Genomic DNA, 22,795 nt, shown 5'->3' with positions numbered 1-22,795 from the left:
ACCAAACCCGCACCTGGAACGGGGCCCGCCCGCCGACGCCCCGCCCAGCCGAGGCCAGGCCCCGCCCCCTTGACTCGGCTCTGTGGCAGCCCTAGCGCCCCCTAGCGCTAGAGGCGCCCGCCTTGGGTGCCCGAACTGGTGAGGGCGATTCAGAGCAGGCCTGAGACCTAACTCAGAGGACCCTCTACCCATTTTAAGGATGAAGAAAAGAGGGCTAAAGGGTCAAGTTTGACTACCTCAAAATGAGCTGAGCTGGAATGCGAACACAGGCTCTTAATCTCCAGTTCAAAGCTCTTTTCAGTAGAGCAAGAATCAAGAATATGAATCTGGAGAAACCAGGTTTACCCCTCAAATAGCTTTGGGGAGGGTGGTGGAGGGTGAGCTTTTCTTAGAAGCTTCCGGCTCAGAGAAGTCACTTGTCTAGAAGCAAGCTCACACTCGGTGGCAGATCCTTAGCAAGCCAAGTATGTACATAAATGACTCCGAAACACCAGATCTTCCAGTGGAAATATACCTGTGGTCTGGATTCACCCTTTTCGGATTCCTCTTTGTAGAGAAGAGCCCTGGACCAGGATTTAGGACAACAGACTGGTTTCTGGCAGCCACTACCTGGCTGATGGCCACTTCCCGGCTGATGGCCACTTCCCTCACTGGATTTGGTTCCCTGTGTGATGAAGGGTTGACCACATCAGCTGGTCCCTGAGGTCCTTCCTGTCTGATTCTCTTGTGCTGGGTCTTTTCTTAGATCAGATTTAGGTCATGAGAAAGTGTACAAATGACAAGGAAGGGACAGGAAGGGGGCCCAAGGAAATGAATCAGGACACTCCCACCAATGACGAAGTTCATCCCACTGACTCCAGTCCCAGCAAAGGTGAGCACAGTTCTCTTCCCTCTTGCCCTAACCATGTAGTCCAAACCAGATGCAGGTCAGATAGGCCACTGATGTCCTGAGTGTGAAGAAAGTGCTGAGGGGCAGTGGCGGAGATATGTCTGACTTCTGTTAGTTCCTGGGAACCTTCTTCAGCAGCTGGCTTTAGTGTCTGAGGAAATCTCTGCTCTGATATAGTAAAGACGAAACTGTGTGTTAAGTTAAAGTGATGGGGATCCAGGGAACTCTCCTGACAAGCCACCTCAGGGCTAGACAAAAGGCACGGGACTTTTATTTGTCCTGCACATGGAAGAGGTTACACTATATTTTCCCAGACACCCAGGCACTGGCAGCCTTGGAATCAAGACCCCTGGGAGGCTTTCCCTCTCCCTCTGCCCCAAAGCAAGGTACCCAGGTCTGTTTCATCTCCTTCCTCACTCTCTCTCCCTTCTTTCCCATCTCAAACCTCATGGTCTTCACCCACTGGGAGTGAGGGGATAAACAACTCCCCCAAGTTGCCCCCTGGGAAGCTGAGGGAACTCTGAGAAACACAAGTTAAAATGGAAAGGAAGCGAACAGCAGTCTATAGAAATGATATAACCCAGAGAAAGCTTTTCAACATGGACACAAAGAACATTTCAAAAGCACTGAACTCAAAGGGAGTTCTAGAGGGCAGAAAAGACCTGTGTGTGCAGAGAGAAGGCCCCTTGCGTTTCTGGTACCAAGTCAACTGTCCAGATTGACTACATGACATGGCTTGGTCAGTCCTTGAGGCCAGATACTGCTGACTGACTCACGATCAACTCTCTGGGCCGACAGAAATGGAAACCCGGGCCCTAACACCAGCTTAAGGTGCAAGAAGCTCTGCCATCCTGAGGGAACTGGTCTACTGGTCAACAGCCAGACACTCCGTGTCATTTCCATGTGCTTCAAACCAAATCAGTCTAGGATCTCTAATCTCCTCTCCCTGAATCATCCTACCTAAAATGGACTGATGAATCGTCCAGAGTTACGCTTCTGTCACCTCTCTGCTCAAAAACCTGTGATAGCTCTCCACTGCCTACAAAATAACAGCCAAACCAGGCCCTCACGAGCTAACCACATCTCACCCTAAAGCCTTCTCTTCCTACTCCCGTCTCCCCAGGACTCTGCTTCTTCCTGAACGCATTCTGCCCCAGTGCCATTCTGCCATGCCTACAGCCACCAGCTGTGCCCACTGACCCCACTGCTCCCCATGTCCTCTGTAGTTCTGTTGTCCCATTCTGCCAGAAGTGCAGTCTTGTTTCTAAACTCTTAACACATTGTTATTTTCAAGTATATCATTTTGCAACCCCTGTGAACTAATCTAAATCTGCACTGTCCAGTGTGGTAGCCACTAGCCATATGTGAGATTTTAAATTAAGATTAAAAATTCAGTTCTTCAGGCCACTAGCAACATTTCAGGAGACTGACAGCCACCCATGGCTAGCAATTACTGTGTTGCACAGCGCAGAGAACATCTAGACAGTGATCAGGAAAGGCTGCTAACATCACAAAGAGGGACTACCAGACATTATGTGTCTCCTGATATGATGCAGCAAGTATACACCACCACTTATGACACAGTCTTACAAAACAAACAAAAAATAAAGCCTGAATCTGGCCAAGTCTCTAGACTTAACAACCAACTTACAGGAAATACAAGTGTAAGTAGACTTGGTTAATACCATGGTGATGCGAACAGCAAAAGTGAAGCCGCAGAAAACTCAACAGGACAAATGAACTGGTTTCCTTAACAAATAAACCCCAAGGGAAAGAAAAGAGATGGAAAAGGACCATACAGATATAATAGAGACTTAAGACATCCAATACCAATGTATGGGTCTATTTTGGATCTCAACAGACTATACGAAAAAGTTATGAGACAACTAGGAAGATTTGAACAATGATTAGATACATGATATTAAGGAAGTACCATTAATTTTTAAAGGTACATGAAAAGTATTTTAGTTTTAAAAAAATCATTATTGAGATGCACATTGAAATACTTAATTGATGGGCTATGACTAGAATTTGCTTCCAAACAGTGTTCTAACAGGACAAATGAATTGGAGAGGAAGTGTGAGCGTGGGGATAAATTAAGGCTGGACCTGTGTTGACGGTTACTGGGGCTGGCAGACTGCTCCATGGAGGCTTTACTGTCCTGTTCTTCTGTGCTTTGTTTCCTTTTCTTACTGGGTTTATCAACTCCTAGAGCTCCCTTATCTTCAAATTTTCTACTACATCTTGACACTATTCAACTTGGTAACTCTGAGGTCAAAGTTTAAGAGGGTGAAGAGAGCTCCTTTCAGAGGGATGACCTATAGCTCTGATGTGCTGGGGAGCCTGAGGCTGGGCCAGGTTTGTAATCCCACCGTCTTCCAAGGAACTCCACAGAGCAGCACGGCCCCTGCTCAAGGTGGAGGGCACGGCTGGAGGACAAGACAGCCTGCCTCGTCAAGGAACATGGAGAGACATGCTGACACTCAACAACCCGATTTTCCTCAAGGCTCTTTCGGGCCACAAGCCAGACTCCATTGTGGCAGCCTGCAAGCTTCAGATTTCCACACACTTATCAGAACTGGGTCTGCCTGCCAGACAGGTCACAACTTGGGTGGGGCTGTCTATGAAACCAGGCCTCCAACCTAAGCTTCTCATTTCTAATTATCCACAGGTGTTTGAAGACTTCCATCCTCAGTTTAACATTCCTGAGGACACAAAGGTGCTTTGAAGAGGCCAGACCAGCGTGATGAGTCCCCAGCCTATACCCCCACTCCCCTGACACAGAAACTCCACAGCTCACAGTTATGTAAAACCATTTGTTTAATTCTAAATCAAATCACTTTCACAACAGTGAAAATTAGTGACTGGTCAAGGTGTGCCACTGTACACGGTGTTGTTTTCTGATAGGTGGCAGGAGGGGCTGGGGACCAAGAACATAAAACACACACAGAAGAAAGGAAAACTGCCTCAGCAGAGAGGCGCTGTGGTGAGCCTGTGGGGGATGGGGGTGGGGGAGTGGTGCAAGGGGGCTCCCTGTCGGGGCTGGGCCAGCAGTCCCAAGTCGGCTCTCCTGCCCCAACTCCTGGCAGAGGGCAAGTGGGGACCTGCAAGGTTCAAGATTAGCACAGGGCCAACCTGGCTTTTCTAACAGTTTCCTGGGATGCCTTTGCTGGTGGAGCTCTCCTGGGCTCACTCCACTTCACTGACGGGTCCAAATTATTTGTCTTCCTACCTGCAACCCTTCTTTCTTTAACCTTTCTTCTGCAGACCCATTTCTGTTGGATCCATCCAACTGAAGTCCTCTTGCCCATCACTAGGTGGGGCCATCGCACTGAGAAACTTCAGGGGGCCTCACACTTCGGGGATTTCCAGAGGTGAGAAAAAGAGCACTCTTCTGTGGGCGCCCAGAGAATGTTTAAAATCCATCAGGCACACTGTAAAGCAGGTGGCTTATTCCTACCAAATGGGCTCGGTAAACGAACCACCTATTCAATACTTGTGTTTTGTCGGTTTGAACACTGAGCTCTGGCATTGAAAGGTACGGGGCTGGGGAAGGGGGCTGCAGTGAAGAGGGCAGAGGGCCTCCCTCATCTTCCTCCAGGTCTCGGTTTCCACAGGCTGTGCAGAGCCGTATCTGGAACACACACTAGGTGGGGCTCTCAACTGGGGTAAACCCAGGAGCAGTGTGGACCGGTGAAGGGAGAGAGCCCCAGAGTAAATCCACCTCCCCCGATCCCGAGGGTCTCTCCTGCAAGAGACTAGATTTCTAGGAAGAGGCCAGACCAGCAGAGCGAGATCCATCCCACCCGGTAAGCTGGCTTGCTGCCGGCACCACTCTTCCTCAATCAGATTCAGAGTGAAAATCAGATCAAGGGCTGGGGACGAATGGCTTCTCTGGACGTTTCCAGGGGAAGGTTTCCACGGGAAGACTGCATCCTCTTATCATGCTGAGGCTCCTGGTCTCTGCGCCCGGCTCTACAAAACACCAGGGGCTATGGAGGTGCGTGCTCCCCTGCTTTTAGCACACACACAGAAGGTCTTGGAGCCATACCAAAATCAGAGTCACATGCCGGTCTCCCCCTCCCTGCCTCTTCATTAAGGACAATCTGGCTTCTGAGGAGAGTGGTCTTCAACATGCTGCTGGGATGACTCAACACGGCCCCCTAGTATCCTCTGGGGGGTCTGGGAGAGGATGCACCCAGAGCTTCTGCGGCCTTTGGGATGGCTGCTTGTTCAATCCTTTCTGCACCCGAGCTCGGAACCCCACCTGAGTTCCACAGCAGATCTTTCCTAAGATGCAGTCGGTCCCGGGCTCGGCAATCACCTGGGTTGGTGCCCCCGAGCAGGAGGCAGATGTGCACCGTTCTGGAGGGTAAGGTGATGGGCAACCACATGTCTCTGCAGGTAATCTATGTCAGGAAATCAGGAGGTCATTCAGGCCACTCTGGAGCCGAAGACATTGAACAAGGCCCAGAGGCAATATATCTTTGGGTCTCCGGTGAGTTCATGAATCAACCCCAGCTCCAGCTGCTGCAATTAGGTTCTTAATAGAACGGCAATTTCATGCATGTCTGCGGAGGAGGAAGAGGAGGAAACAGGACAGAACAGGACTGGGATGTGGCAGGGGAACCTCTCTGTTCAAGGAGTCCCACTGACTTCAGAGGCCACTCACCAAGGGGTATTTAAAGAGATGGAAGAAAGTTCCCATACTGGGCTCATCCCTTTGTCTTTGTAATGTTAACTTTGGGGGAAACTGGACAGTTCCTCTTCTCCTGCTTCTCCCCTGTGTGGAGTCAGGACCTGCTGAGCTGGCTGGAACCGGATTTCATGGTGCAACCAGTGAGAGACGGACTCGATGCCAAGGCCTGAGGTTACAGCAGGGTGTTTACAGCAGTGGCCAGACTCCAGGGTCCTCAACGGCTGGTCTTGAGTCCCAAAACTCTGATGGAGAAGCAAGACTCCTTGATGTGTCACTAACCCCACTGATTCCAGGGGTCAGGATTAGCCAGGAAGTCAAGCATCAAGAGTGGGGTGGCGTGTCACCGGTCCAGCGGCCCTGCCGTGGGTGTGGGCCGGGAGCCCAGCATTAGGCAATCAGTAGCCAGAACATGATCACCAGGGCCACAAACAGGAAGAGGCGTGAGAGGAACTGCTCGTCCACGTACTGGGGCGTTCCTGGGACAGCTGGAGGGACACAGGGAGGGGAGAGGCTGTGAGAATGCTACAGCTGTGCACACTGCCCGCTGGGGTCAGAAGTCCAGAGCATCAACCTTCGTCTCTTTACAAGAGAATCCTGCTACACTAAAAATATTTCCAACCCCAAATAATATCAGACAAAACAAAATTAGAATTATTTGAAAAATGTGGAATCATGTAACAATGAGGATAGAAGTCTCCAGTTTATCTTAAGAGGGTTTTGCCTGCAGGTGCACAAAGAATAGGAAAGTCTAAGAGGAAGAAAAGAAAAGCTGCGATCTGCTAAGTATCTTATGTATGCTGTTTAGTATACACATTACGGCCTGGTAGGTATTTTTATCCCATTTTGTGTAACAAGAACTGAAGCACAGGTATGAGGGGACCTTCCCAACATCTCAAGGTCCATGAGCTGGTGGAGACCCCGCAGCTGTGCTCTCAGCCTCTGCACACCATCTCCGGGTTCTGGCACTGGTGAGTCAGGAGGTGTTTCACGGAGCCCCGTGTGGGGTGCCTTCCTTTTTCAGAGGCAAGAATGAGCACCCAGACAGACAAGACGACCTGTCTCCCTTAGTGCATAGCAGGCTCGGGGCAAAAGTGGGCTGAGAGCCTGGGTCTCCACTCCTCTCCGCTCTGAGAAAAGCTACTATACAGAGCTCCTCCTCCTGCCTGTGGGGCAAGGAGTTAGGAGAATCTCCATCCCAGATGGGCAAACTGTACCCAACACGACAGGGAAAACCGCCTGTGACTGGGGCAGGGGGGTGGAGTGGCCCAAGGGCAGCCTGGCTGTGCGCCTGGGAAGCCCAGGTGAGACTGGGCCAGGCTGGATGGAACCGTGCTGCCAGGCAGGTGCCTGCTCCTCCCAGGGCCCTGACTGGCTCCTTTGGAGCACAGCACACCCGGCACTGCGGGACCTCTCTCCTCTGCTGAAACAGCAGATGGACAGAGGAGAGACTTCTGGGGTGGAGGAAGTCAGGAAGGCCAGTCCCCAGATTGTGTGGTGCTGCGTTCCTCCCCAGTGAGGCACTCTGGTGGTCAGGCAGGCTGGAAGGCAACAAAGACTCATGGATTGTCTGCCACGTGCCAAGCACCAGGATGGAGGTACGAGAAGAATGGACAGCTCAGGAGAGGCTCCTGTCCTGAGAGTGTGAGCTCCTCGTCTGGAACCATGCACTGTGCCCTGCACACCGGAGGCCCCAGTGAGCACGGGCTCCACTCAGTGGCCTTGGCTGCTCCAGGGTCATGATCCAGGCCCGGGCATCAGACTGTAACAGAGCCCAGGGCATCTACCTCGCCACCCTGCCCGACACTGAACGAGCTGGCACGCAAGCTAGCTAAAGGGAGAAAGGCAGAAGCAGGTGGCAGACCCAGGCAGAGTTCCCAAAGGGCTGGGACTTAGGACCAGCCCCATGTGTGTCCTGGGGGAAAATGGCCAAAGATGCTAGTAATCGAGAGGTCCTGACTCCATGCAGTCTCCCTGCCCTCCCCGCCCCCAATGGTCAAAGGTGAGGCGTATGTGCCCAGGATGATGCTTCTACTCAGCTGGTACAGTTTATCTCTTTTCATTTTAGGGGCATGGGAAATATCTTGGGAACCACTACTGAGCGTTTTCTGGTTTGTAAAATGGAGCTGATTGCACCCCCATCCCACGGGCTCATTGGGAGGACCCCGAGTTTATGATGGAAAGCATTCTGAACATGCCTAACACTTGGTAAGTCTGCAGTGTCATGACCAGGACTACCAGTAATCTGGAAAGAGTTTAGCGCATTTTGAAAAGCCTGATTATCCATGTAGTAACATACATATTGTGCAATTCCAAGGAGTCCACAAGAAAAATTACCAAGAGAACAGGGTCTTACCTGGAGGAGGCCTCCCATCATTTATGTTAAATGCTGTGGCAAATATGCCAAAGGGAAAGGCCCCAATTCCAAAAGACATCTGGAAGCCACCATCTCCGAATCCAAACCCTTGGAATCCCTGTGTGGAAGAGACGCAATTCAGAACCAGCAGGTTTCTCCCCTACTTGTCACATGTCACCTTACTTACGTGTGGCACCTCCCACCCTCTTTTCCTCCCATCTCAACCCCAAGGCAGAGGAGCTCTGCTCTTCTGCCCTTCCAGGTGGCCCAGCTAAGGAGCTGTGAATGCCAGAAAGGGCTGGCTCTGGCCCAAAGTAGAACTCTCTGCTGATGCATGTGAGGGTTCTCAGAGCTCCAGGGGTTCTTTCCCAGAGTCCCACACTAGCCAGAAAACTCTTCATGCTTTGTAACAGCCAGAGTGGCAATAACCCCCATGCCCAATTACAAAGGAACATAGAACAAGCTACACACTATCTGTAACAGCAATAGAAAGTGGAACCGTAATCAGCCAACAATGGAGACCATGATCACAATTTCCATACCTCCTCCCAGAGAACATTACAGTGACTATGCAGGAACACAGAAAGACTCTTGTGACAAGTTATCAGATGAAACTGTTTGAACACCATGATCACAGGTACAAGACAATACGTACACAGGTGGAAAAGATATGGGTAAGTATTTTCCCTCAAATTTTTCTTTTAATATTGTCACAGAGAATTTTAAAACTTCAAAACACCTTTTCTCCTGATTATAAAAGTAATATATGCTGGCTATGAGAAACTCACATATTGTAAGAATAAATGACATAGAAGTCAGAGGTCTCCTTGTTCACCCTCCACTTCATAACTCCTGCCTGCAATGATCACTGCCAGCAGTCTGGTATCATCCTCAGCTTTTCTCTCTATAATGTGTTCTACCCGGCATCATCTTTCACATGAAAAGATTCGGCAGGAACTGCAATATTGTAAATAGGTTAACTCCTATTTTCTAAGGGCCAACTTTGTGCTGGGCATCAAGTGAAGTACTGGGACACTCAAATCACATTTAATTCTTACATCAGCATCACCCACATTCACAGATGACCAAACCAAGGCTCAGAGGTGAAATAACTTGACCAAGGTCACACAGCTGGTAAGGGGTAGAGTTTAGATCTGAAACTAGATCAATAATACGGTTTGAAAATCCATGCTTTTTTTCTTTTTTAATATTTGGCTACACCAGGTCTGTGCTAGTTGTGGCATGTGGGATCCAGTCCCTGACTAGGGATGGAACCTGGGCCCCCTGCCTTGGGAGCTCAGAGTTTTAGCCACTGAACCACCAGCGAAGTCCCAAAGCATATTGTTTTATTTTTTTGGCAGCACTGAGCAGCATTTGGGATCTTAGTTTCCTGACCAGGGATCGATCCTGAGCCCCCTGTAATGGAAGTGCAGAGTCTTAATCACGTGGACCCCTCTTCCCCCTCCATGTTCTTAATTACTGTGCACATCTTAAAAAAACTCTCCTCCTCTGCATCCATGGGTAGATCCTTAGAACAAATGATTTTAAAATAATTTTAATAAGAAAAATTGTTGGGCTAACTGCTCTTCACAAAGAGCTGACCAGCTGCACTTGTGAGCCTTTCGAAGGTCATGGAAGTGGCCGCCCCCATCCCTACTGAGCGTAGCCTGGCACCAGCTCTGAACTTCCTGCTGGACCACACTACCCATAAAGCCTAACAGCCGATTTTGATAAGATGTACAGGGAAGAAAACAACTGGTTTCCATATCCTCGGTACAGAAAAGCCTTCGACTCAGAACCAGCCTGGTAGAGTCTGAGGGCTCCTGGGATCAGGGCTGCCTTACCTAGAAAGATGCAACTGCTTCATCAGGAACCACCACCTCATTCAGGGCCAGCCCAAGGACTGGCCCTCCAGCCCCACTTCCAGCAACACCTCTGCAACCCCACAAGTCCTCACAGGCTTCTGCTCCTGGGGCAGAGCAGGCAAAGCCTGACTGGCGGCTGTGAATGGCGCTGGTCAACGTCAGAGGTACATCTCAGTTTTCACAGCCAGGGCCTCCGCCTTCCTGGGGCCTCGGATTACTGTGTTAGGAGCAATGCTCTGCTGGGAACCAAAGCCTGGGATGGTTAACGTGGGGTCATCTGGTAGTCAAGAGCCAGGACTTCAATACAAGCCTGGTCTAGGTTTCAGCTTTGTGTGGCCCCGGACAAGTCACTTCACAAGCCTCAGTTTTCTCTTTTGTTCAGTGCATTGATGTAAGGTTTAAATAAGATCATACATATAAAGCCTTAACATACAGTTCTTTGCATATAATAATCATTCATCAAGTGTTCACTGCTGTTACTAAGATCCTCATTCTGAAAGCAACTAAAAGGTCCTTCAATGAAAAAAAAAAACAAATTATAATGCATCAAAATTCAATGAAATAAGTATTTTTTATTATTATTAAAACTAATAAAGAGGACATGAAGAACATTATGGAAAATATTGTCAAAATTAAATTTTAGCACTGGTAATCAGCTATACCCCAATACACAATAAAAAATTTAAAATTAAACAATTTTCTTGAAGAAGAAAGCAGAATACTAATGGCTACATAAAAACATACATACACAAGCACACAGACGAAAAGATGGGGAAATGAAATATACTTGTTTTGTGCACATTTAAATGTGCAAATTTTTAATCCAGTGACTCTACTAAGAATTTATCCCAGTAATCATGAACCTGCAAAAAAGTTATAAATTCATCAGAGGGGGAATTCTCTATAGTGGTCCAGCAGTTTAGACTTGGTGCTTTCACTGTCGAGGGCCTGGGTTCAATCCCTGGTTGGGGAACTAAGATCCTACAAGCTGGCTGTGCAGTTGGCCAAAAAAAAAATTCACCAGAGTATTTTTTAAATATAAAAAAGAAAAGGAAGCAGTTAGATATCCATTCAATCCAAAGGATTAAATAAATTACATTAAGTCCATCTGATCACTTAAATGGCCATGAAGTAAAATATTACTGATGCAAAATCTCAAGATACATCATTACAAATCCCTCCCTCTCTGAGGATATTTCTCATTGTATTGTGCATTTCTCATTGTATTGTGCTTCACAGACACTGTGTTTTTTACAAATGGAAGGTTATGGCAACCCTGCATTAAGTAAGTCTAAAGGCACCATTTTTCCAACATCATTTGTTTGATGTATCATATTTTGCTAATTCTCGCAGTATTCCAGACTTGTTCATTATTAGACTTGTTATGGTGATCTACGATCAGTAATCTCTGGTGTTACTACTACTAAGACTTGCTGAAGGTTTTGATGATAGCATTTTTTAGCAATAAAGTATTTCTTAATTGAAGTATATACTTTTTTTGGCCATAATTTAATTTACTGTCTAAAAATTATGTCTGCTTATTACACGTTTAATAGACTATACTGCAAACATAACTTTTATACGCACTGGGAACACCAAAAAAATTGTGTGACTTGCTTTACTGTGATACTCACTCTACTGTGGCAGTCTGGAACGGAACCTGAAATATCTCCCAGAGCTGCCTATGAACTCCACAGACGCAGGGATCTTTAGTATGTTCACTATGTACATCACCAGTGCCTAGATTGATGCCCAGCATACAGAAGGCATTAAATAAAATTTTAAAAAGAAATATTTTTAAAAATAAATTTTTTAATTTAAAAAGAAAGAATACAATTTTAAAAGGTGGTTACAAAACAGGAGCCAAATGCCATAAAAATAAAAATATATGTATACAAACAGATCTATCTGTAAAAGATACACACACAAATCTATAAAGTTTGTGTACACAGATAATTATAGAAAAATAGAAAAGTAAACAGACCAAAATGTTTCCAGTGGTTATCTCTGGATGGTGTGATTATAAGTTATTTTCTCCCCTCTTTTCCTTTCTGTATTTTGCAAATTTCCCTTTACTTTTGTAATCAAGGAGAAATAGTGTAGGGCCAAGAGGGAAACTTCTAAAGTCAGGGGCTCATTTCAAGAAGGTTTGTTCTAGAATTTTCCTTACCCCCCTGTTCTCCGGCTCTGGCCTCTGTCCTTGAGGACGGGGAGGGGTCTTCTCTCTGAAACAGAAACGGTGTAAAGTCAGTCCATTAGGAAACGCTTTGATCTGTTTCCTGAGTGGGGGAGCCCTTCACCAAAAAGGTCAAGGCCAGGGCTCCTTTTCGTGCCATGCACATGAACCAATGCCCAGTCAGATCAACTATCAACTCTGTGCTACGTGCAATTGCCTTTCCCTAGTGTGTAGCCTGGTGGGCTGCAGTCCATGGGGTAGCTACGAGTTGGACATGACTGAGCGACCTCACTTTCACTTTTCACTTTCATGCACTGGAGAAGGAAATGGCAACCCACTCCAGTGTTCTTGCCTTGAGAATCCCAGGGACGGGAGAGCCTGGTGGGCTGCCGTCTATGGGGTCGCACAGAGTAGGACACGACTGAAGCGACTTAGCAGCAGCAGCAGCAACAGCAGCAGTGTGTAGAAAACCAGAGAGAAAATCCACTTGCTACAAGATGCTCATCAGATTGCTCTTGGCTTACTCCTCTAATAGAGAGCTGGACCCAGACTGGTTATGACTGCCAGTGGGTCACTGTGTCAAAAACCCAAAATCCAAATTGGAACAGAAGATGGCCTGTCAGCAGAGAGGGCTGAGATTCAGGGTCTCTCTGTTCCACCCCATCACCTTCAGCTTTATGTCCCACTACTCTTGGGCAAGTACTTTGCTCATTACCCATCAGGCAGCAGGCTATGACAGACACCACTTCTGAAGTGCTTGTGGGTTAAAGGGGCTGTAAAATATCACACTACTGTGTAGAAGGCACTTCTTTAATGGAGGTGCCAACTGAATGGAGCAGGGTGCAAGCACCTAATGTGGGGAGGAAAGGGGGCTTCAAGGAGGAGGTGACTTTAGGGCTGCTCATTAAAGATGGAGAATTTATAGAGGAGGAGCGGGGAGTTGAGCAGGACCAACAGGGTAGAAAGGGCAAAGGGACAATAAATACAAAGGCTCATGAAGGTAAAAGGGTTAAGTGTGTCCCTTAAGGGAAGGCCAATGTGTCTGGGTACAGGGTATGCTGGAGTGGGGTGGAAGGTTAAGAGACACTGCAGGAGTTTGGGGCAAGGGGGTGGAGGGAGAGAGAGAGAGAGAGAGAGAGAGAGAGTGAGTGTGTGTGTGTGTGTGTGTGTGTGTGTGTCTATGTGTGTGCCTATGTGTGTGTGATGCTGGAAGAGATAGAGTGTGTGGGGGAGGAGCTGCAGGAAGAGAGTGTGTTTACGTGTGTGTGTGCGTGTGCACGCACCACACCATGCAGGCTCTCAGTACTTGTGTCTACAGCATGCCAGACCTGCTCATGCCTCCATCTCCAGAAATCTCAGACCCCAGCAAGTCTCCCAATCCCGTTTCCTCCCCCTGACTCTCTACATCACTGCTACAGCCACCGCCCTCCCTGCAGATCCTCCCGCTGGATACCCTGCTTCCCAGGCTCCCTCACAGCACTCTGCACACCTGCGGTGGTGGAGTCTGGCGTGCTGCCCAGCACATGACCAGCCCACGAGCAGGTGCTCAGAGCACGTCTGTTACAGCCCAGCAAGTGGCAACCTAGCTCCGCTCCCCTCCTGGCTGACTCCCATTTGGATCTCAAGCGTCTGGAAACTGAGGGTCTCTAAGCACCTACTAAAGGGTGGGGGTGAGGGGTGCTGAATGGAAGTGAGTATGTGTCCACGGGGAGCAGTAAGAGGGGCCCCATGGACTCACCTGGGGTCCTGCTGCCCAGTGCTGCCCCTGCCATAGAGCGGGATGACCTTGTCGCGGCTGATGCCAGCTTTGCAAACTGGACACACCTGTCTGTTAGGTCTCGTCTCCAACCACTGCAAGCAGGAGAGAAAAGTGCATGAAGGGCGGAAGCCCACCAGGGTGGTCTGTCAGAGCCAGCAGAGGACCAGAGGTCTCACACTGGAAACATGAACACCAGCAAGGAACATCGCAAGGAACCCAAGTCTCTCATCCTGCACCTGGCACCTGATAAATATTTACTAGTGGTGCAATCAAAATTGCCTTTAAATGCTATCATAATTAAACAGGCTTTTTAATGCTTCGTTCTCTCACGGGGCTTCCCAGCAGGAAGAAACTACAGGCCTGGAGCTGTGTCAAGAGGTCTGACAGACCCAGTCTCAAGTTAGGCTGCAGATATAACAAGGGCTTCCCAGGTGTCACAGTGGCAAAGAATCCACCTGCCAAGCCGGAGATGTAGGTTTGATCCCTGGGTGGGGAAGATCCTCCGAGAAGAAAATGGCAACCCACTCCAGTATTCTTGCCTGGGAAATTCCAGACAGAGGAGCCTGGCGGGCTATAGACCATGGAATTGCAAAGATTCAGACATAACTGAGCACGCACATGTAAGTGTAACAAACTTTATTTTTCTTTTTGGCCATGCCATGTGTTATGTAGGATCTCAGTTTCCCGACCAGGGATTGAATCTCCACCCCCTGCCTTGGGAGCACAGAGTTTTAACTATCGGACCCCAGGGAAGTCCCAAAATAACAAACTTTAAATCTCCACCTCCTCAACAGGTCAATTGTATGATCCTGACAGTCATATTTTTCTGTTTCTTATTTTTACAGCATTTCCTCAACAACTATGTACCTTAGTCATCAGTATCTAGACATAAACTGACCATTTTCTGGTTATTTACTATGTGCTAAGGATAGATTCTTCTTATTATCTAAATTTGCTTAGTGTTTTTTAATGCATTTCCATTAATTTGTGCATTCAACTACTTCTTTCAAAATTAAAAACAACAATCCCATTTTGAGTTTTCTAGGTCCTTTCCCTGGTTGTATTAAAATAATTTCAGTTTTCTCAAAAACAAAATTAAAATAAAAATACATTACGTTAGTGTCTTTGTAGACATTAGATACTGATTTATAATCTCTCTCTCTATACATATACACACACATACAAACACACTCAATATTTATCTTAAAGCATAAATTGTACCTTTAGACACAATGATACGTCATTTATCACACAAATGTGAATCTAGAATTTCAGGGCAAGGAGAACGCAGCATCTGACGGTTTTATACCCTACTGCCTTTATTTTACTGTCAAAAGCGTGAAAATGTGCTACGTGCTCTCTATCGATTTAGAACAGACGTGCTCTACCAGGTTCCACTGGGGTCAGAATGCACAGCCTGGAAACGCAGTGGAAAGCCCTCTCGCTTCCTCTGCTTCTCCCGTTCAGATTCTGAGGCTCCAGCGGTCTGGAACTTCTAACCTCCCTCTATATTCCCAAGCCACCTACGAGTACAGGGCTTGACTGCCAACAACCATGGAGACTGTCAGCCAGCAGCGATTATTCACAGCCAGTCATCAATGCCAGGCCCCGCTCTGTCCCACCAAGCAGGCGCCTGGGTCTTGGAGAAGACTTACCAACTGGTTTTCATAATAATCAAATGCTGGGAAAACAGACTTTTTCATAGAAGCTCTCCATTGAGACGAAAAGAGTTCTCCCCTTCCTAGTATTTTCAAGGCCTTTAAGGCTAGAAAGAGTGCTGATATGATGGGAGGTACTTTTTATAGAAACACAATCTCAACAATAAAATCTAACATACTATCACATCCAATCTGATTTACACATGAGGGAATGAGACCCAGAGAGGAGCAGCTTGCCAAAGCCACAAAGGCCACTGGCAGCAGTCAGGAGCACCCCGCCTGGGACGCCACTGACCTCTTGTTTCATCAAGTGGCTGTCAGCAGGCAGGTGAATACACAGGGTTAGGGGGAACACAGGCAAATGAGCCCACAAGCAGGGGAGATTGCAGCTGCTGACAGCAGTCTCCTGAGACCAGGGGTGTCTTGTGCAACCACAGCTGATGAAAGACAAAGTAAAATGAAATGCATCTTACCTGATGTAAACACGGCCAACTGCAAGAGTCCCCAGGGCAAGCATTCATCAAGGAGAAAGAGAAAGGGGGAAAGGTAAAAAAATGATTTCGTTAACAGAAACACTGGGTGTGGTGGGAGCAGAGAAAGGGGCAACAGGACTGAACTGTGGAGTACTGCAGCCCACTGAGAGCCTGTGGGGACTGATGGTATCAGAAATTAGCAAAGACTGAGCTAAAGCCACAGAGGAAGAGAAGCAATGGAGACAAGACCCGAGTCTCTACCCTCGGAGTCCCACTACTTATGAAGATCCCCAGGCTCCAGACCCTCCCCAAACCAGCTTCTCTACAAATCGACCTCTGGGGGGGTTACGACCTCTGAAGGAAACCAACAAAAGCTAAGGATCCTCCGTGCAGGGAAATTCACGGGGGCATCCTCACACACACACGCACGTGCACACATGTCCTATTTTAGACTCAACTTCAGTGGGTTCACAGCCTCCTCAGGCCCACAAGGAAGGTGGGATCTAGACCCAATTTAACAAAATCTTCAGGCTGTTCTCAGCCCTGAGAGCTCTGCAGGCAGGAAGCAGCTTAAAAGTTCAAGGGCACGGTAAAGACATTGTGAAATAATGGAAAGACGGGGACACTGCTTGGCAGAAAGGTCTACATTCAGCTTAGGGAGAGACTGCTGCCTGACTTCTCATTTTACAAATGAAGAAACCAAACTCTGAAACATGAAACCACTTGCCTGTGGCACCAGGACTAAAACAGAAGTCTGGGCTTCCCTGGCGCAGTGGTAAAGAACCCTCCTGCCAATGCAGGAGACATGGGTTCAATCCCTGATCTGGGAAGACTCCACATGCCACAGAACAACTGAGCTCATGCACTACAACTACTGAAGCCTGAGCACCCTACACCCTGCCATCTGCAACACGAGAAACCACTGCAACAAGAGGCCTACAACGAGAGGCCTGCAACGAGAGGAAAACCTGCTCAGCAGCGGAGATTCAGCACAGTCAAAAACAAACAAAACAGAAGTCTTCTGGCTTCCAGTTTCCTGTCCCTCTGCTGCCCAGCACTGGGTGCAGGAGACATTTACAGAACTGAAGGAAAAGTTACTCTACCTCCAGATTTATTCTTTCTCTCTTCATTCATTCATCCACTCAACCAACAAACACTTGGTGCATGCCTACCAAGCGCTAGGACAGTAGAAAACGCAGACGCAACGTATCTCCTCTGGACTCAGACGATAATTCCTTTCCCAATTACTGAACTTTACCCTCATAACCCAGAACACACAACCTCCCTGGACATAACAGACACCTGACTCCAACGTTAACCCTGCAACTCCATTCCCAACAGAGCAGAGGGCACCCCAAATTGTGGCAGCTCTCCAGTGGCAACTTCCCTCACAGGCTGCAGGGGAGAAGACAGGGTGCCTCTCCAGGAAAAATTCTGGATTCTAACAATGATGATGGTCACTCCCAGGCATTAAACAACCACTGTGTGCCAGGCTATGGCTGAATGACTATTCCTGTTTCCATGTCACTCAACAGTCGTCACACTAACCTTCGAGGCAACTGTCTCCACTTCACAGACAAGGAAGCTGGGGTTCAGAGCAAGGACAGCAGATTTGCTTGGGGACAAACCACTAGGGTTGGAAGCATTTGTTTCATTTTTGAATGTGTTCTTTCCAATGGTACCCTGACTGAATTCTTAATTTTTTAAAATCTTGGTTTTATGATACCTCAGTCACAAAACTAGAGTATCTTCAATTTCTAAGAGAGGGCTGATGACAAACAGTTCTTGCATAAAACTTAATAATCAAAGCAAGAGCCTCCAAAAAAAAAAATCGCTAATAAATTTATCCTTTTCCCTGTTGCCAATATAAACTTACTGACACGTTATTTAAATGACCCTTTCTTCACACCAATCCTCTGCTCAAAAATATTCAACAGCTCCATGTTCTGCTTAATCAAATCTAGGTTTGACAATCTAGCCCAATCCTCTTCTAACCCTCTTGCTTCTAATACTTCCTTGCCCACACAGCAGCTTCAGGTGTCACATGAACCTGACCATGCAAACCACCTGCCTCGGGCGGCACGCTTTGCACCTTACCTGGCTGGCACTCTCATCCCTCTCGTTTACCCAATTTAACCCTCAGGGTCCAGCTCAAAAGCAAGAGCAAAAAAATAAATCAATAAAATCTTGACATCCACCCAGATTCTCAGAGCCAGGAGGGGCTTCTATAAGCACCAAGGCTGAAATGGACACGGACTCTGCCACTTCATTTTGATATACGTAAAATATGGTAACAAACATCAGGATCACAGCTAAAACATACCATTTCTACATGCTCTTCTAAGTCACTGAATGCTCCCAAACAACCCTATAAAATGAAGCACTGTGTGTGGAAGCACCTTGCCCACGGTCACTCAGGAGGAAAGTGGTGGAGTCAGGATTCAGGGCAAGATCCTTGCTCAGGGCCATTGCACTGTAACTGCCTCTTGGCTCAGTGCAGCAAGTGGGCATGGAGAGGTGCTCACTAAATGGTGAGCACTGTCACTTCAGCGATGGGGTCAGGGAGCCCAGGGTGGGGACAGGACCTGTCCAAGGTTACTCAGTTTATCAGCAGCACAGCGGGGATGAGAACCCAGGTCTCCTGCCTTTGGGCCTGAGTATATCAGGACCCAAATGCTCCAAAACTGTCCAGGGCCACAAGCTTTTTAGACTTGGCACGTGTGCCCCAGAAGAACGGAAGGGTACTGACCAGAAGAGGTGGCCGCACAGGCTGATGACGGCGTCCTTGGCTGTGTCCAGGCAGATGTTGCACTCAAACGTGCTGTCCTGGCCCCCGCTCTCACCAGCGCCGTTGCTGCTGCCACTGGGCCCCCCCGCACTGGAGCTGTCCGGGGACGCAGGGGCTGAGGGCCCCTTGCTTGCCATCCTTGGCCGTCAGCAAGCTCGGGGTGAAGACTCTCCCCAGGGAAATCTGAAAGGCAGAGACATGATTGCCCGTTTCTGCAGCCCACTCTCTGTGCCCCGCTCCACACCAACACCCCCATCTTCTCTCACGCCTGGAAATTCAGATTATGACTGAACCCTTGAGACTTCCTAGAAGTGGCAGAGGGTGGCAGTCGTGGGGTGTTAGCCAGAGAAAAATGACTCAGAAACTTTCCGTGAATGTAGCCCAGAATGGACCACGTAAATAACAGCACACAAGAAGAAGACAGCCTCCACTGGAACCAGGACCCCGTCTCAGTGTATTTCCATTCTCCCGGGGAACTGCCCAAGTGATAAATACACGCTCAATCAGACTGAAAGTTCACAGGCAGTGCTTGTAACTATGGACGGCCTCTATGCTGGTGGGTGAGTCTGCTCAAGCCAGAGGATTGTGACCAGCACACACCAGAATACAAAGAAAACCCTGGAACCGTGAAAGGTTAGGAAGCTGGCAAGGACAAAAAGTCATCTGGTCCAACATTTTCCACACTGCCATCTTTTGCATTTTCCCTTCTGCTAAGCTGGAATCCTATCTACCTTATTTTGTCTAAGTCTACCAACTTTCAATAAAGAGAAGGCTATATCCATGCTGAAAATAGAAAATCAGTATCACCTACCGTAAGTAAAAAATAAATATAAACATAATAAAGGAAAAGCTTTTACCCCTCAGGAAAACTGCAGCATGAGACCTCTTGGCTGACTAATGGATGCGGGGCTGAGGCTGGGACTCCTGACACAGTCTGTATTCACTCCACCACTGCACCACCACAGACCAAGCTGGGCACCACACGCGGGGAGAAACAGACCACCGTTTATGACCACCTCCAGTTCAAAGATCCACCAGGAGTTGAACAAGAACAAGCATGAGAACACCACCAAAGGATACCCAGAAATTCTAGCTGCAGAGTAAGAATTGGTCACCTCAGAAATTCCAAGGGGGAAATGCTAGCTGACTACCAGTCAGAGAATCAGAGGCTTGGATGCTGGTCACAGTTGAGCCTCCAGCTTGCTTATAGTGGTTCCAAGACCACTTGCTAGGTGGTCTTGAAACCCTCCCTTCTCCTCTCTGGGCCACGGTTTCCTCATCTGTAAACTGAGGCACTGGACTCCATGGTCTCCAGGTGCCCTCTCCTGCTCTGAGACTGCTGCGGCAGGCCATCCCACTCACTCTCTCCAGCGCAGGTAGGCCCACCACAAGTCTGGGACTCACCCCTGGAGCAACAGAAGACCTCCCTGATTTCAGCTTCCAGGGTACCAAGAGATAAGGACCAAAAGGCCACAGTCCCTTCAGGCCCAGGGCCTTCCTACACACCACGGACTTGGAACTCAGCGTCCACGAGCACCCCTCACCACGACAGCAGCTCAGTGACTTGAGCAGGGAGAGGCAGCCAGCTCAGCACCACTTTTTCACTCAGTTACATCATTTTACATAATGTCCCAGAAGAGCAGCTGGCTGCCAGCAGCACAGCACTGTTCTGGCCTCTGCTCCAGGTCTTCCCTGTGGTCCAGGGCTTCCTCCTCTCCACAAGTCTACTCTCTTCTTCACAGCATGGAGCCTGTCTGTGAGGGCCCCATTATGGCCTTTCTTTGTCATTCCAACTCAAGCACCCTGACACGTGTGTTTCTTTAAAAAAAAAAAAAATTATTTTTAAATTAAGGACTATATGTACAGATGTGGAAAGACAACCTTCAGTCAGGTTCACTGATGGATCTTAATGAGAGTCGCCTGATGTGATGCACAGGAAGCACACAGCACCAATAACAAAGTGTCCTCGCCCTAAAACACAGACTCTAATCAAGTCTGTAAAACAAATGACCATTTTCAGAAAATACGGGGCACAGAGGCACGTGTTAAACAACTCCAGGGAGCTGCAATCAGCAAATTCAGAATGTAGGAGTTTCTACAGGACAAGTAACCAAAGTTCTCCAGAAAATAAACAGCGCAGAGTTATAAACTGAGACTTGAGACACACCAGCCACTGGCAGCAGGCGGGTCTCACTGGAACCAGATTCACACAAACCACCTGCTCAAAGACGTTTGTGAGATGGCTGACAAAAACCGACTCAGCCTGGGCATTAGTTTATATTAAAGAATTACTGTTACTTTTATTGGTTGTGATAATGGCATATTTAAATTTTTTTCACCTGCTAGATATGTACAATTAAGTCTTTATGAAGGAATGAGAAAATGTTTGGGACCTGCTTTAAAGTACTCGAGGGGGAAAAGTGAAAGTGGAAAAAAAAGATGAAACAAGAACGAGGAAGTTGATGTTGCAGCTGGATGATGAATGCGGATTCATCGCATTATTTATGTGTGCTTGAAAATCTTCCATAATAAAAGGTACTTTACAAAGAGGTCAGGCTGCAGGAGAGTATAAGTTTATTTAGGTGAGAAGAAATAGATTATATAAATGAGTGTACATCCACACATTCACAAAGAAAATGTCTACACCGCACACACTATGAACTATCAAGTCATTTCTGGGATTAGGAGGGCTGGGGAACTTTGCAGGTGGGGGTCAGAGGTCCTCCCTGTTTATAATACTGACATTTTTACCTGTATTCTAAAGTCAGACAATAACAATGCCCTTAAAAAACTTTTTCCCTGATGTTTCACTTCCCAAACCTGAGAGTTCTGAGCTGAAGTCCTGGCTCCACACTGACCAGCCGTGTAAAGGCCTGTGAGTAAAAGCCTTGATGGCTTGAGTATCTCACCAGAAAAATGAAAATGTCACACCTCCTACAGGCTGCTAAGGTGGCCGTATGAGATAACACAGTGACTTGTAGGAGCCACCAAGGTAGGAGGGGGCTGCTGCTGTGGGGAGATGCACATACACCCACTGCCCCCAACTCACTGCCCTCTCCACTCACTGGCCCTACAAGGCTCCACACAGCACATTTCCTACAGAGGCCTAAGGGGACAATCGGGGTCATGGCAGGTGGCAGGGTAGGAATGGCCAGGGGACAGTGACAGGTCACCTCAGAGTTTGCAGGGAATAGCAGTCCTGCAGCAGGCCAGGCACTGGGACAGGCCGGCATGTGCCGACTCTAGGTAGACCGTATCACTTTCATTCTAATTCTTAGCAGACTGATCACGTGGTCCCTACCTAAGCTCTAGAGCTTCATCCCAGTAGGCACTCAAATATTTGCTGAGTGAGCGGGTACAGACACACATAACTGGTTTCAGTCAACTCCCAGGCCGGCCGCTCACACAAGCTCTCTCTGCAACGTACCCTGGGCCCCATCCCCCAGAGCCTCCTCTCCCCACCTCCTGCCTTCCCTCAGGCACAGGAGCCTCACTGCACCAGGCCCTTCCCCGGGTCCATTCACTGAGCACCTGCAGAACACGATGTGGACAGAGCCTCTGGGACACTGGTCTAGAGAACAGAGGGCCCTGTCAGCTCAGGAACCAGATAGAGTAGAGAGGAAGTAGACCCCGGGCATATGTGCGCTGCCATCCTGCTGAAAGCTGGCCTGGTCCCCGGAAGGCCTCGATTTAGACCTGACCACAGAGGAGCCCTGCAGCAGTCCATTGTGTGCCCTTGTCCCTACGCCTACCGTTCTTCACTCCTGATCTGAACGCACTTCCCAGTTTTCAAAGCACATTCACATCTACTACCACTTCTGACTCTCACTCCACTTTACAGAGGACGTCAGGCCAGAGATGTCAGACAACCTGCCCAAGGTCAGGCCACTACACATGTAATAATTCTGTGCCCGATTCTGACTTTCCAGCACATCAGCACTCTTTCCACTCTTACCTGTTGCCCCTTTAACATGCAGCATTACAAAATTAAACATCTGGTCTTTGCTTTTCCTCAAATGTATTCCTCTAACTTTTTTGTTCTTTGCAGTGATTGCAAAGCAAACTCACCCTTCATCCATCTATGCCTGAGACCAAAGGATCTCTACTCCAACTACAATGGAGGCCTGGTGCTACT

At 48.1% G+C, this 22,795-nt stretch overlaps 1 protein-coding gene across 2 annotated transcripts in view; it reads right to left on the bottom strand.

Annotated features, from left to right (window-relative positions):
* Nucleotides 1–3,691: 3,691 nt before the first annotated feature.
* Nucleotides 3,692–22,795, bottom strand: part of RNF185 (ring finger protein 185) — a 30,157-nt gene continuing 11,053 nt past the window's right edge. For both annotated transcript variants that reach the window (XM_010828788.1, XM_010828789.1), the window contains exons 2-7: nucleotides 18,622–18,843; nucleotides 15,873–15,891; nucleotides 13,721–13,833; nucleotides 11,977–12,031; nucleotides 7,942–8,059; nucleotides 3,692–6,073 (exon numbers count right to left, since the gene is read on the bottom strand). In XM_010828788.1, the coding sequence (XP_010827090.1) occupies nucleotides 5,976–6,073; nucleotides 7,942–8,059; nucleotides 11,977–12,031; nucleotides 13,721–13,833; nucleotides 15,873–15,891; nucleotides 18,622–18,797 (579 nt within the window). In that variant the 5' untranslated portion in view covers nucleotides 18,798–18,843 and the 3' untranslated portion in view covers nucleotides 3,692–5,975. The remainder of the gene's footprint in view (nucleotides 6,074–7,941; nucleotides 8,060–11,976; nucleotides 12,032–13,720; nucleotides 13,834–15,872; nucleotides 15,892–18,621; nucleotides 18,844–22,795) is intronic.

Source organism: Bison bison, unplaced genomic scaffold (assembly GCF_000754665.1).
Source record: "Bison bison bison isolate TAMUID 2011002044 unplaced genomic scaffold, Bison_UMD1.0 scf7180017864495, whole genome shotgun sequence".
Lineage (NCBI taxonomy): Eukaryota > Metazoa > Chordata > Mammalia > Artiodactyla > Bovidae > Bison > Bison bison.
Note: the sequence above shows the minus strand (reverse complement) of the source record. Positions and strands in the feature narration are given on the sequence as shown.